Source organism: Hydra vulgaris, chromosome 10 (assembly GCF_038396675.1).
Source record: "Hydra vulgaris chromosome 10, alternate assembly HydraT2T_AEP".
Taxonomy (NCBI): domain Eukaryota; kingdom Metazoa; phylum Cnidaria; class Hydrozoa; order Anthoathecata; family Hydridae; genus Hydra; species Hydra vulgaris.
This window is the reverse complement of record NC_088929.1, coordinates 34,822,796-34,837,500: the sequence shown is the minus strand read 5'-3', so window position 1 is coordinate 34,837,500 and position 14,705 is coordinate 34,822,796. Positions and strand designations below refer to the sequence as shown.

The following is a 14,705-nucleotide window of genomic DNA, read 5'->3' as shown; positions in this document are numbered from 1 at the left end:
AATTCGTTTAATAAGGACTTTAATAGATTTAGAAATTAAATAGATGGCAAAATTGAAATTTGAACGTAAAAGCAAAATAACAAACAAATAATTTATTTGTGATTCTTAAAAGAATGTATGTAAAAAAATAAATAAAATAAACATAAAACATTAGAGCATTTTGAACCATCAATGGCATTGAAAATATTGCGAAACCCGAAGATATGTTAAACATAAAACGCATAACTGAGAAATAAACAATACCTTATACTTAAGTTCTATTTTCTTAGTATTTCTCAAAAGAACAATAGTATAAAAGATATAATCTTTTGAATAATATTTTAATACTGCCTACTAACCTTATAAAAAATCCAATATTAAATTTTTCGAGTATAGCACTTTCAAATGAACAGGAAAGCTCATTAAGTCTAGGTACGCAATGCATTTCAAAACAAAATAAAATACCATTAATTGATATTATATCATCAACTGAGGAGTGTCCTTTATATATAGAAAGTAGAAAGAGCAGAATTTTAAAGCAGGATGTCAGCAAAACATTTAAGAGTGAAATATTTAAGAGTGAAAATTATTAGCATTGTTTCAAAAATCAGCGTTAGCTATAAATGAACATAAAAACTCAACCAACATAAATTATATCCATTTGATAAAGGTAAAGGATTTGTTATTTTAATTTCAGAATCAGCAATATAAAAAAATAAAAGAATAACTTGGCAATTGCGTAAAATCTGTAGTTGATCAAACTAAGAAGTTCCTAAATCTTATTTAACGTACCCTAAGTAAATTAAAAAAAATAATAAAAAATTTGAGTAAAAAAATTATGGTAAATTATATCCTTCAGTTGCAATTCCGCCCCGTTTTCATGGTTGTATTAAAGCACATATAAGTGAAAAAGGTTATCCAATGGAAATAATAGTTTCGACAATCAGCACACCACCTCATCAACTTTGCCATCATCTTGTTGAGATCATAGAACAAACGTTAAGTAAAAAATAAATGCCCTTTTAAAAATTCATCTTTATTTGTATCAACAGCAAAAGAATGGTTTAATAATGACGAAGTTCAAGCGTCATTTGATGTTTTTATTTATACCCAATCACTTGATAAAGCAACTGTCGCAATTAGTGACATGCTAAACAAAGGTAGAGATAATCTAATATAACGAACTAAAATATCTTTAGTAGAAATTCATAAACTAATTGATCTCTGCATTAGTAAGTGTTACTTGTTATGGGAAGACAAAATATATAATTAAAAACACTCTTGTCCATTAGGTCTTTCCATATTCGTCGTCCTGTCCGAAGCAAATCTACAACATATTGAATCTAATGTTATTCAACAGGCTTTAAACGTCAAAATTGCACCAAAAACTAAGAAACTTTACGTTGATGATAGCCAAGCTCGATTTACTAATATTGATGACGCAAATTCCTTTTTAACACTTTTAAATTCACAAGTAAAATTCATCCAATATACATTTAACAATTTAACATTTTTAAATTTACAAGATAAATCCATCCAATATACATGCGAATACAAAAATGCTCAACACCATATTAAACTTTTTAGATATTTGTATTTTAACCAATCACTCCCTTCAATAATATGAGTTTTCCATACACCGTAAAGATGCACTTACAAACGTATAATTGTTACTGGAAATGGATATTCCCGTAAACAGTATTCATATATGGCAAAAAATTATTAATACTCCACAAATCAATATTGTTCTCAAAAAATTGAAACCAAAAGTTATTTTACCGTGGGTTCCAAAATTAAGTCTTGTTCTTAGAAGAGAAATTTGTAAAATCGGCGTTTAAACAGTCTTCTGTTTTGGTAATTCCTTGATCAATATACTTTGTCGATACATATCTACACTGCTTCGAATAGTCATCCAGGAGTGTAACAACTTAATTGCGCATATGGAGCATGTTATATTGGTGAAACAAGAAAAAAGATTTTCACACGAATTCAAAAACATAAAAATAATGTTACGAAAGCCAACTGGAAAACATCTGGAATAGTAAAATATTCACAACATTGTAATGCTAAAATAAACTAAAACGCTTTCTGTTATTCCAAACAACTAAACAAAAAAATTTTCACAATTGGATTAGTAGCTGACGTTGCAATTATATCATTCGGTTACGTTCCACAGTGGGTCAGAAGCCGGCAAAACCATACAAAAAAGATTTTAAATTTTGAAATTTTGTAAAAGGCAAATTTTCCTCAATACATTAATAAGCCAGGAATTATATTTTATTAAAAAATAATTTTTTAGTAAAACGCCATATTTGTTGTTTAAATATTTTCTTAAATACTTTTTATCAATAACAACAAAAAAGTGTGAAAATTTTATTTTTTCACATCTTTTGAAAACTTTGATTTCTTATTTTAATGAAGTTTAAGTTTATTTTTTAACTTATAAATGACTTATATAGTCTTATGTTAATATTTAAATCACATAAAAAAAAATATTTTTTGCATTTTATATAAATGTTTTCAACAATGCAAACATCAATAATTTTGAGTAATAAGTTTTTATTTTTTTCAAAAATTTCATTTAAAACCATCGGATCAACCTGTATTAACCGCCTAAAGTGATATAATTGAATACCAATATGACATTGATCTTCTGGTATAAAAATTGGTTGCCTATAGCTGCCTAAACGAATATACTTTTAAATTCAATTAACTACGTCCACGTTTCTTGTTAATTCGTTTTTGATTGATAACAAAAAAATTTAAGAAGATTTGAAATTTAAAAACTACAGTTTGACTTTATAATAATTTTTATTAAACACATAAGTTTAAAATCAAATATTTTTGTATTTTTTAATTGCTTTCCAGAAACTTCCTCGTATTTGCTCAATGTACAATTAGATGGCATTGAAACCATTATTCCTTATTTTTAATGCTACCGTTTTAAAGTAATAAAAACTCAGAGACTGTAATAAAATATGAATTATATACTTCTAAGTAGTACAAGTTTGGGACATAATATTTGTTATTTATTTTATAATTTCTGAAAACAATAAAATTATATGTAATTGATAAAAAACACGATAACAACCAATGAGAAATAAAGGAAAGAAACTGAGTTTCATAGTTACTGCTCGTAAAAAAATTACTTTATTAAAAAAATTTTAAATTACTTTCTTTCTAATTAAATTGAACAGACAATCTCTTAGAAATAGATAGGAAATGTCTTATGATTTATATAATGGAAAATAGTTTACTACAAAATGATGATTTTCATGCAAAGATTTTGAGTTTTGTTTCCCAAAGCAATTTTGAAGAATCTAGTGATAACTTGTCAATTATATCGAAATTCATTTACCAAGCTAAAAAAAATTGGAAAAGCTTGAATAGAACAAGTGCAGTATTTGAAAAATGATATAAAGTTTGGTTAAGCCAAACTATATTTGACTGTAAAAAAAAAAAAAATCGAAACAAAAACTTGTGGTATGTTTACTTTAAGTATGTGTAAATTTATTATAATGTGTATAATTTATTTGTATTATTATTACGACAATTTAATAATTGATAAAATAATATTATACTTTAAGGTGGACGCCCTTCGATTTTGTTTGAAGATGCGTCTGTTAGAACTAAAGATCGCATAATTAAAGAGCTTTTGAGTAAATATAAATTTAAACGAACTTTTATATGCAGCAAGTAAAAGTTTGAAAAAGGATAAAAGGTTTATAGAAGCAAAAGTGGTTTAAAAAATATACAACAAAGAATTATCGACAGAATCACTTACTTCAGAACAATCATTAGCGCTAGTCTTAGATGCTAATTTATCCAAAGAAACTTATCAGCATTTATAAAACAATGCTCTTTCATTCAGCTCTCTATACCCATCCTATCATATTGTAAAAGAGGCTAAAAATAAATGCTACCCTGAAAACATTCAGGTCAGTGACTACTCTGCAGAGGTTCCATTACAAGCTCTTCTTTTTCATACCGCATCAAGAATATGTTCAGCTTATAGTGTTGTGTTAAATTCACCTGTGCTTAAAGATTGTACTAAACTATTAATATTATACAAAGCTGGTTTTGATGGTGCAACAGAACAATCTGTTTATAAACAACTGTCAGATGTTTCTAGTGAAGTTCATACAGATGAATCACTTTTCATAATTTGCTTGGTTCCTCTAGAACTATATTGTTTCAAAGATGACAAAAAACAGGTTGTTTGGAGAAATCCGAAACCATCGTCAACTAATTACTGCAGACCTCTGAGATTTAAATATAGAAAAGAATCAAATGAAGTAATTCTTGCAGAATATGAGTCAATTATGGCTTCTATTAAAGAGATAACATTATCTGTTGTACCTGTTTTATTGGAGAATGGTACAACAAAGGAAGTTGAAATACAACATATTGTAAATTTAACAATGATAGATGGAAAAATTCAAACTATTATTTCTACAGCAACCAACTCATACCAATTCTGTTCAGTATGTGGTGCATCTCCAATCAAAATGAACAATTTATCTTTAGTCGTTCAAAAAAATACTTTAGAAGGCAATATAAAACATGGCGTTTCAACTTTGCATGCTTGGATATGGTTTTTAGAATGTATGCTTCATATCTCTTATAAGATGCCGATTATGAAGTGGCTGGCTAGAAATCAAGACAAAAAAAATATTGTTAAACTGAGAAATTCTGAAGTCTGTGCTGAATTTCGAACAAGAATAGGTTTTGTCATAGACCAACCGAGAATAAGTGGGGCAGGTTTATCAAACAATGGCAACACAGCTAGGCGATTTTTCCAGCAATACGATGTCTCAGCTAGTATAATGAACATCGATGTAGATCTTACGAAAAGGCTTCATATTATTGTGGTCACAATATCAAGTCGTTTTGAAATTAACTCATCCAAATTTAAAACATTCTGTTGGGAAACTGCTTCGCTCTATGCATTCCTGTACCCTTGGTATCCTATGACCCAAACACGTCATAAGATTTTGATTCATGGCTATAAAGTCATCGAACTATTTACTCTTCCATTACGTATGTTTTCTGAAGAGGCTCAAGAGGCTACCAATAAGGTTTTTAAGATTTTTCGTGAAAGTTTTACAAGTAAATGCGATCGGAAAAAAACAATTTAGACCTTTTTCATCGCCTTTTATGTGCATCTGATCCTTTTATTTGCACATTAAGAAAGAAGATACGTAACAAAAAAAAAAGTCTACCATCTGGTGTGCTTGAACTATTGCAAGAGCAAACGATAGAATATTCTGCGTAAAACATAAATTTAAATAGTATCCTTGTTGTTAATTTTGTTGGGTAAATACGGAATTTTTTATAAATGGAAAATAAATGAGTTTTTTAATAATTTGCGTAATTATGTAACAAAATTTGAAATTTTTAAAAAACAAATGTTATTTTTTCCACAAATTATGTTTTTCAATATAATAAACTGTTTCTAATTACAAAAAAAAAGACAATTTGGTTTAAGAGGTTTTGCCTAGAAAATGTCACTTTTGACCCACTGTGCGTTCATTAAAATTTTCTAAACGGTTTTTTTAACAATTTTATTAGTTTGATAATGGCTTTTACTAAATGAGCCAAAATATTACTTAAATATACCGTCAATGATGTTTTCATGTGGATAATATAAATATATATATATATATATATATATATATATATATATATATATATATATATATATATATATATATATATATATATATATATATATATATATATATATATATATATATATATATATATATATATATATATATATATATATATATATACAAATATATATATGAAGAGCACATAGGAAAAAAACAGCAGTAACATTTAAAGAGTTTTAAGAAAGTATATATTATCAAAAGCCTTTGTATAAAGTTAGGAAAAAAATTTTTTAATAAAAGTTACAAATCTTTTATTAAAGATGTAAATTTCAGATAAATTAATCTAGAAATATTTTTTTCTAATTTACTTCTATGTTTTATATGATATTTTTTAAATAAATAATATATACTCTCTCAAAACTTTTTTAAATGTGACTCTGCCGTTTTTTCACGTCTACTCCATATATATATATATATATATATATATATATATATATATATATATATATATATATATATATATATATATATATATGTATTATATATATATATATATATATATATATATATATATATATATATATATATATATATATATATACATATATATATATATATATATATATATATATATATATATATATATATATATATATATATATATATATATATATATATATATAAATATATATGTGTATATATATATATATATATATATAAATATATACATATTTTTATATATATTTGTATATGTATATATATTTGTATATATATTTATATATATCTATTCATATATACATAAAATATATATATATATATATATTTATATATATATATATATGTATATTTATATATATATATATATTTTTATATATATATGTATATTTATTTGTATATTTATATATATATTTTTATTTATATATATATATATGTATATTTATTTGTATATTTATATATATATTTATTTATATGCACATAAATATATAAGTTTATTTATTCATATACTCATATATATATATATATATATATATATATATATATATATATATATATATATATATATATATATATATATATATATATATATATATATATATATATATATATATATATATATATGTATATATATATATATATATTTTTATGTTTATATATATACAAATATATATATTTTTTAAAAAGTATTTTCAATATAACTTGTCATTATTTTATAGATAGGTCCTATTTGTGAAAATAATTCTCCATGCGGAAGTAATAATTGTAGAGATATATGTTTAACAGTCAACGAAACTTTGATTCACAACTACACTTGCTTCGGTAACACTTTTTAAGTTATTATGTAATAATTCTATATAGGCAATATCAGTAAAATAGTAACTGATAATACCATAAAAGATTTTAAATTTACCTGAAAAATGGTTTACAAATAATAAAAAATACTGGTCATATTTATGGTTACCCAGCTGTTGCTGCATCTTCACTTTTTTTCAAGTTAAGAAACTATTGCTAAAGCAATACTTATCTTTTCATGTTTTATCAATAATCATTTTGCCATTTACTAATGCTAATTAAATATTGTTACAATACTATAACTTCTTAAAATATTTACAGTTTTAAAATTCATGCGAATATACAAATTGAGTTAATCAAAAATAAAAGGAAGACATTTCTTAACCAGTTATAGTCATCTTTACATATAGAATTTAATGTATTCGCCTTTTTTTATTTAGAACTTATTGTAGACTTCTTTGTTTGTTTTATGGGTGTGTAGCTCGCTTTCTTTTTTAATACAAAAAGTTTTTATATAAAAAATTTAACTAATAGTGTTATTATAGTACGTAATTATGGGGCGTTTTTTTAAAGATACTAACTCAGTTTTTTCCTGAATTTGAGTTTTTTCTAGGATCGGGTACTTTATTAAAAAAGACACTAACCTAAATACGTAAGTATAAATTAAAAACAAAAACAAAACATCATCATCTTTATTTACAATTAAATAATATGTAGATTTAAAAAATAATTGATGAAATAATGAGTTCCTTTTTTTGGAATTTACCTCTTTTTAGAAAAACGCTCTATCATTGATAAATCTAGCTCCCATCACCAATTTAATGGCTTCTCCTTTGCAAGTGTCTATAAATATTCTTAATTTACAGATAGAGTTGATATTACAAAAGATGGAATTGCAACTTCTTCGTCAATCAGTTATAGTAATCCAATTTATGCGGCAGCCTCCGCAGTTGACAGAAACCTAAATTCCTTTATGACCACTAATTGTAATTTGCCAAACTTAAGTTGGTTCCAACTAGAATTAAAAAATATTTATTGGTTAAATCGAATTGATGTTTATAATCGAAAAGAATGTTGCCCTGAAAGAATAGTTGGTTCAAAATTATTTGTAAGCGTAACAGACAAATCAAGTGATTTTTACGAGATTGCGACGTTAACATCTGATATAAAACAAATGTTTAGAGTATCTAATTTTGCCAAATTTGTTATTATCAGTAGAGATTTTGGTTGTCTTCATCTGGCCGAGATTTATGTTTTTTTATAACATTCCGAAATTTTTTGAAGTAAAAACAAACATCCATACAAATGCTCTCTGTGTTTTTGTTTTATTTTGATGTGAAGAAGAAATAAAGGAACAACAGCAACAACAACAGCAACAACAACAACAACAACAACAACAACAACAACAACAACAACAACAACAACGACAACAACAACAAGAAGATATTCATTTTCATGTAGTGTTTGTAACAATAACAATTAAAATATAAAAATAGAAAGAATAGGCATTGCAACATTAACATTTATAATAATTACAATAATAGTAATAATAGCAACAACAAGGTTCATAGTAGTAAGAGTAACAGTAATTAGTAAATGCTGTCGCAATAATAACTGTTATAAAAAAGTATTGTAATAATAATAATGAAAATAACAATAACAATAATAATAACAATAATAGCAATAATAATAATAAGTGAAAGCTGTAAAAATTAAGAATAACATAAGATGATGTACTATGACAGCTATTATAAGTTTATGAAAAATTATTGTTTCCTTTCTTACTCACAACAACACAATCTTGTACAAAAATAAATATTTTGTGGATTTAAAAGGTCACGGCGCAAAAAAGCAGCTTTATTTTCAAGGTTTATAAACTCGTATATAAGTTCGTTGAATTAATGCTAAATCGACGCAAATCTAATGTTGTTTTTTTGTTTCTTTTCAACGTTAATCTGACATTTGCTTTCGAAGTAGATTTGCGTTTCCATTTTTAAAAAAAAAGTTAACTATTCTTTAATCAAAAAGTTTAATGCTTCACCATCGTTGTTTCAACGTTGTTTCAACTTTTTATTCAATTTGTTTTAGAAATCAATAATAAAAGTGGCGAAACAATTAAAAGCCCGAAGAGATTATTTTAGAATTCAAAAATTTTTATAAAAAACTCTATAGTTAAAAATAATTAGAAGTGATCTTGAGAATGCTTATTAAACAATGCTAAAGTTAAAAAAGTGACATGTATTTTTAAAAAAGGAGACAAAAATGACATAAGAAATTGGAAACCAATATCACCGACTAACGCTGATTATAAAATGCTAAAACAATTGCCAACAGACTGGTTAATATATTACCAAATATAATAAACAGCAATCAAAGAGCGCGCATTAAAAATAAAACTATGAACAACAACTTAAGTTATTCTAGGGACATAATAAGGATTGCTAATACAGAAAACTTTGATGCATTCTCTCCATAGATTAGGTAAAAGCTTTCAACAGTTGACATATGTTTTTTATTTAAAATTCTTAAACATATTTGTTTTGACTAAGGTGTTGTAAATCAGAAAAAAACAATTCATAATAATATAAACGCTAAAGTAAAAATAAACGGAAAACATTTGCAAGTCATAGAAATTTTGAGAGGAGTAAGGCAATGTTACCCCTTATCCATGATTTAATACATCTTGCAAGCAGGGATTTTTTCAACATTTATAAAGCAAAACAAAAACATAAAAGGAAAAACTATACTCAAAAAAGAAATTAAAATTCAACATTATGCGGACGATATTTATTTTTATTTATGAGGTCGTGTTTCTATTAAAAATATAGGTAAAGCTCTCAACCTTAATTATAGAGCAACAAGTAATAAAACTAATTTAGCAAAACTTCAGGGGTTTTGCTCGGAAGAAATAGATTTGCAGAAAAGAAACAGTTTCTAGACTTTACCTGGGATAAATAATTATTCAAAAACCTCGGTGTACTTTTTTGAAAAAAACAGGAAAGTTTACTTATTAAATAAGTTGGAAGGAGCTTTTATGAAAATGGAAAACACTTTAAAGAAATTGGAAAAGTGTAAATTATTCCTTACAGGCAAAAAACTAATAGTTAATACAATCGTATTCCGTCAAGTTGAACACTTGGCTTTTATTGTTCTTATTCCCCATAAAAATAATTTATTTAGAATGGAGGCTAAAATAAAAATTTTATTTGGGTGATAAAGTTGTAAGACTAAGTTAGGAAAAAACACAGCAGAAAATAAAAAATGGGTGCATTGGTGTGGTAAACCTTACGAGCAAACTCAAAGCAATACAAATGAATTGGGTTTTAAAAGTTCATAAGGAAAACTTAGAAGGCCCATGGAAAGAAGCTATAACTCACATACTCAACTCTATAGAAAAGTAAATCTAAATAAGTTTATTTTCGAAACAAATTCAAGCCAAGTTAAGATACTTCTGCCCTTTTATAGACAACTATTATTAACTTTTATAAAATTAAACAAGATTACAGGGTACCCGTAGTTGAAAAAAAGAGGAACCACTGTCAGCCACTTTTTTAAAACAGCATCAAAAATAATAAAAATAAATGTTGGAACACTAAAAAGCTATGAATTAATAAGGATATGGTTCTCGGAGCGGACATAGCAAAAACTTTTCAGCCTGGATTTTTAAATCCTATTTTTAAATCTAGCAATTGCCAAAGTATGCAAACGGTCATTGAAAATGAATAGAATTTTTTTTGTGCAAAACTGAAGACAAAACCTTATATCATATGATATATAAATGCAAAAAGGTGCAGCCTTTAAATTTGTTTTTAATAAAGATTTTTGATCAAGTTTATCCTTTGGAATATCCTCCTTCTAATACCTTGAAACTTATTGTGTTTAAATACAGGGCCAACGCGGGTAATCAAGAATTTGGCTACATTTTATCGGAAACTCTTGTGTTAGGGAAATATTTTAGTGGAAAGGAAAGTTTTTTTTGAAAAAAAAATGCTTTATTGTAAAGTTTTTACATGAAAGGTTTGAATGTAAAGTTAAACACTTGAAAACGAGAGGTTATTAACAGTTAAGCAACATGAACAAAACAAATTTAAAGAGGAATTGAGAAAAATTTTAAAGAAGGAGTTTTAAACCTAGTCACTGACATACACAATTTTTATGAATAATTTTTTTTTTTTAATTTTCTTTTCTTTTTTAATTCAATACTCTCTTAGTAATTTTTCTTAAGAATATACTTTTTATCTACTATATATAAGTCAAAAAGATATCATAGTAAAACAGGTTTTAATTTTTTTTTTAAAAAAAGGAAAAATTTTGTGATTTTTTTTATAAACAAAAGAGTATGAGTCATGAATTTATAGATATTTATTGACAGCATAAGTTTAAAACTATTCGCTAACACACGGAACTATTTAAAATAGCTCTGATAACATTTTTTTTTCCTTTTACTTTTTCTTTTCTTTTTCATATATGTGGAAATTTTTTTTTATTCCATAAAAGACATATTTGTAAAAGGTCTTTTATTTCTATTTTCGTTTTATATTTTATGTTACATTGAATACATATGAGGGCGCCAGTAAGGCAAATATATAGATGACGTAATAAAATGCAATATATTTTAGTTCATCAAAATGGTTGATATATGTATGTATTAATACAAATGCAAAACAAGTCTAATTCCGATGAATGTTAAATATAAAGTTGTGCAACGTAGTGTAACGTTAAAATACAACGTTGAACCAGCGTACAATATTACGCATTGCTAACTTAAAATACAACTTTAAACCAACTTTGTTTTTGTTTGTTAATGACGTCACATTTGTAACAAAAACAATATAAAAACAACGTTGACGGTCGGTGTTGGGCCAACGCAACGTGCAACATTGTTCTAACGTTTTATCAACGCATGTGTGCTAGCTGGGAGACCAGTTAAATTCTAAAAATTATATAAATAAGTAATAATAATATATGCCAGTATCTAAGTAAATAGAAAACATATTTGTTATATCCATATTTTTTATGCAAAAATGTGTTTTTTCAATACAATCAATACACACACAATCTTTTTGTGGTCAAATTTTTCATGGGTATGTTTTATTTGCTTACCCCTAGATAACAGCAGATTTATTCAGAAAATTTTTTTATTTCAACTCGAATCTTGAATCTAATGGCCATGTTTTTCCTGTCATACTGGTTAAACAGATTAATTCATTGTTAAAAATTCAAATCACTCTGGCTTCCAATGCTAATGTTAATTTTCAATTAATTTTATAGTTTGCGCTTCAGACAAGATTATCATCACTATCTGAAAAAACTGTATTTTGTTCTCCAGAACAAAATACAGTTTTAAAGCTATTCTTAAAGGTCTTCTCTCTTGTTAATTTTGAGTAACTTTAATACTAGAAGCCCCAAGGTGGATCAATTGATCCAAACACGACTTTGTCACATTGCTGAAGCAACAAATTTTAATACTGATAAAATGATATTTTAAGATTTTATTATTTTAATATTATTTACTAATAGGCGGAAAAACTACATAAAAACACACTCAGGCATGCAGCTATAAATATTCATACCTATAAACCCTAAAGTGGATCAATTCATCCACCTTATAGAAAACAATAATATAAATACTATACATAACAATTTTAGTCAAAATAATTAAGGCTATTTGCAATGTTTACATATATTGGACAAAGACTTTCCACAAACAGGTCTCTTACAATTTGCAAATACTGTTAGTGTCATATTACGTTTGGAGTCTGTTTTTATCTGACATCTGAAACGTGTTGATAGTTGTGTTCACTGTTGGTAGCTAGTGTGACGCTACTGTTAACAGCAACTAAAGACTTTTGAAGAGTAATATTTTCTTCTCTGGAAAATTTCTTCGTTCTTAACTGGAATGTTTCTTGCATTTATGCATCTGCGAGGATGTATTAGGCCTATAAAAGCATTAAGCTCAATTTAATCCTTCATTTGATAAATTGGGAAATGAAATATTACATTTTATGATAAAGCGTGTAAAATCTTTTTCCAAAAATAGTCTAAATGTATTAATAGGTGTCAAAACATTACGGTAATAAGGAGTTGTTTGGCTTTTGATAGTAAACACATTCTGAGTTTGAAATCTGCCAGTTACCCTAATTTTTGACAATAGTCCAGTTTACGAGTTTTAATAGTGAAATCATTACTCCCACCGCATGAATTTTCTTCTAGGGCATCACCAATGCTACGTTTTGAATTGTAACTAAAAGTATTACTTCTATCGTCATTAAAAAAGTCATCTTCAATAACATTTGCCTCGTCATTTTCTTTTGTTAAATTTGATTTATCACTACTGTCAATATCTGAAAGTTCTTGTAATACGAACAAACACTGTTGCGCCGACGCATGTTTTGAAAGTCGATATATAGTTGATTGCTCAATTAAAAGAGGATGTGCAACAACAGAGATTTTGATGATGATGCATCATCAGCGTTTGCGGAACTTAGGCGTTCCATTTTCATATTAACAGCTTTTACGATATTCTTTTAAAGGTCAATATAGCAGTATATTTCATACTGTAAAGTAATATTACTAGTTAGTTGTGGTGGCAGCATGTTTTTACCAAATATACGGACACAATATTTTATTTTATTTGCTAATCTTTTCATTCTATTTCATGTTTTATTTTGGTATAAATAATCTGTATATATATGTAGGTATTCAAAGTACACATAAACATTGTGATTCTTATGGACAAATATTTTAAATATTATTGTGATAAAATTTAGTTTTATTTTTTGTAGTTGTAATATGGTTTGTGCTTGTATTTTTTTTATTTTAGGTTTTTTAGATTGCTCTTGTGTTAAACTTTTTGGTAATTAATTGAAATAAGTTTTCTGTAAACTGTGAAGTAACTAATCCCATTTTGTATTTTAGCATAAGTAGTATATTAGCATAGGTATTAATTTGATAAATGTTTAGCGCTTTTATTTCTTTTAATAGAGGTTTAGCATCTGTATGTTTATTTTATAATTTATTATTCTAGAAGCGTGTTTCTGCCGTCGATAAAATAGACATTTTTTTTTTTTTTTTTTTTTTTTTTTAAAACAATAATTATTATATATTTCAAAAGCAAATAATATTTACATGTCTCCAGTTTACATAAATGTCCACCACAAATATTTACAATATCTAAAGAGCGTTAACAATGCTGTTTTACGCATGCGCGTTTGACATTTTTAACTCATGCGAGTTAAAATAATAAATTCGTGGTTTATAATATAAAGTGCTGGCTATTAACCCATGCATTTAAAAAATATTCGCAAGTCCATCGCACCACACGGCTACTAGGGACTTGCTTGTCGTTGTCGTTGGAAATATATGTTATTTGTTGAAAATATATATCAACATATATTAGTAGTATTATGTAGTTGTAAGGAAACTCGCAGAAGACTAAGAAAAGTGTTTCCGTCGAGAACCTTTAAAATACAAAATAAACTAAAAATTTAAAGAGTAAAGACACACATTAATTTTTTGAGGTCTACTGTTCAGTAATATTTTACTATGTATAGTTGCTAACAATTTTTATTTTTTTAATTTTTTTATATTTTATGTTTTATTTCTTTTTTATTTATTTTTATTGCTTAACAACATTTTATTACATTAATTTTGACTTATGTGTGCTTCCCAAAGCAATGTTAGCGTCTGTAAGATGACTACGTATAAACGAAAAGTAAAGAATTTTTAAGTTTTTTTGTGATAAAAATGGGCTAGTTTCGAAAAGTAAACCAAGGCTTTTAGATATTCTAGTGCTTATAAAATATATACGGGCTGTCTATG

General features: G+C 26.0%; 1 protein-coding gene across 3 annotated transcripts in view; it reads left to right on the top strand.

The window, feature by feature from the left end:
• LOC136085929 (uncharacterized) overlaps nt 1-8,246 on the top strand; it is a 15,360-nt gene extending 7,114 nt beyond the window's left edge. The window contains exons 1-3 of one of the 3 annotated variants that reach the window (XR_010641266.1): nt 501-649; nt 6,809-6,911; nt 7,661-8,017. Coding sequence is in view for 2 of the 3 variants with exons in the window: in XM_065807894.1 (XP_065663966.1) it covers nt 6,809-6,911; nt 7,751-8,148 (501 nt within the window). In the remaining variant the exon portion in view is untranslated. Of the gene's footprint in view, nt 1-500; nt 650-6,808; nt 6,912-7,660 lie in introns of those variants that run through there. The other 2 variants (XM_065807894.1, XM_065807895.1) reach the window with 2 other exon arrangements.
• Nucleotides 8,247-14,705: the final 6,459 nt, after the last annotated feature.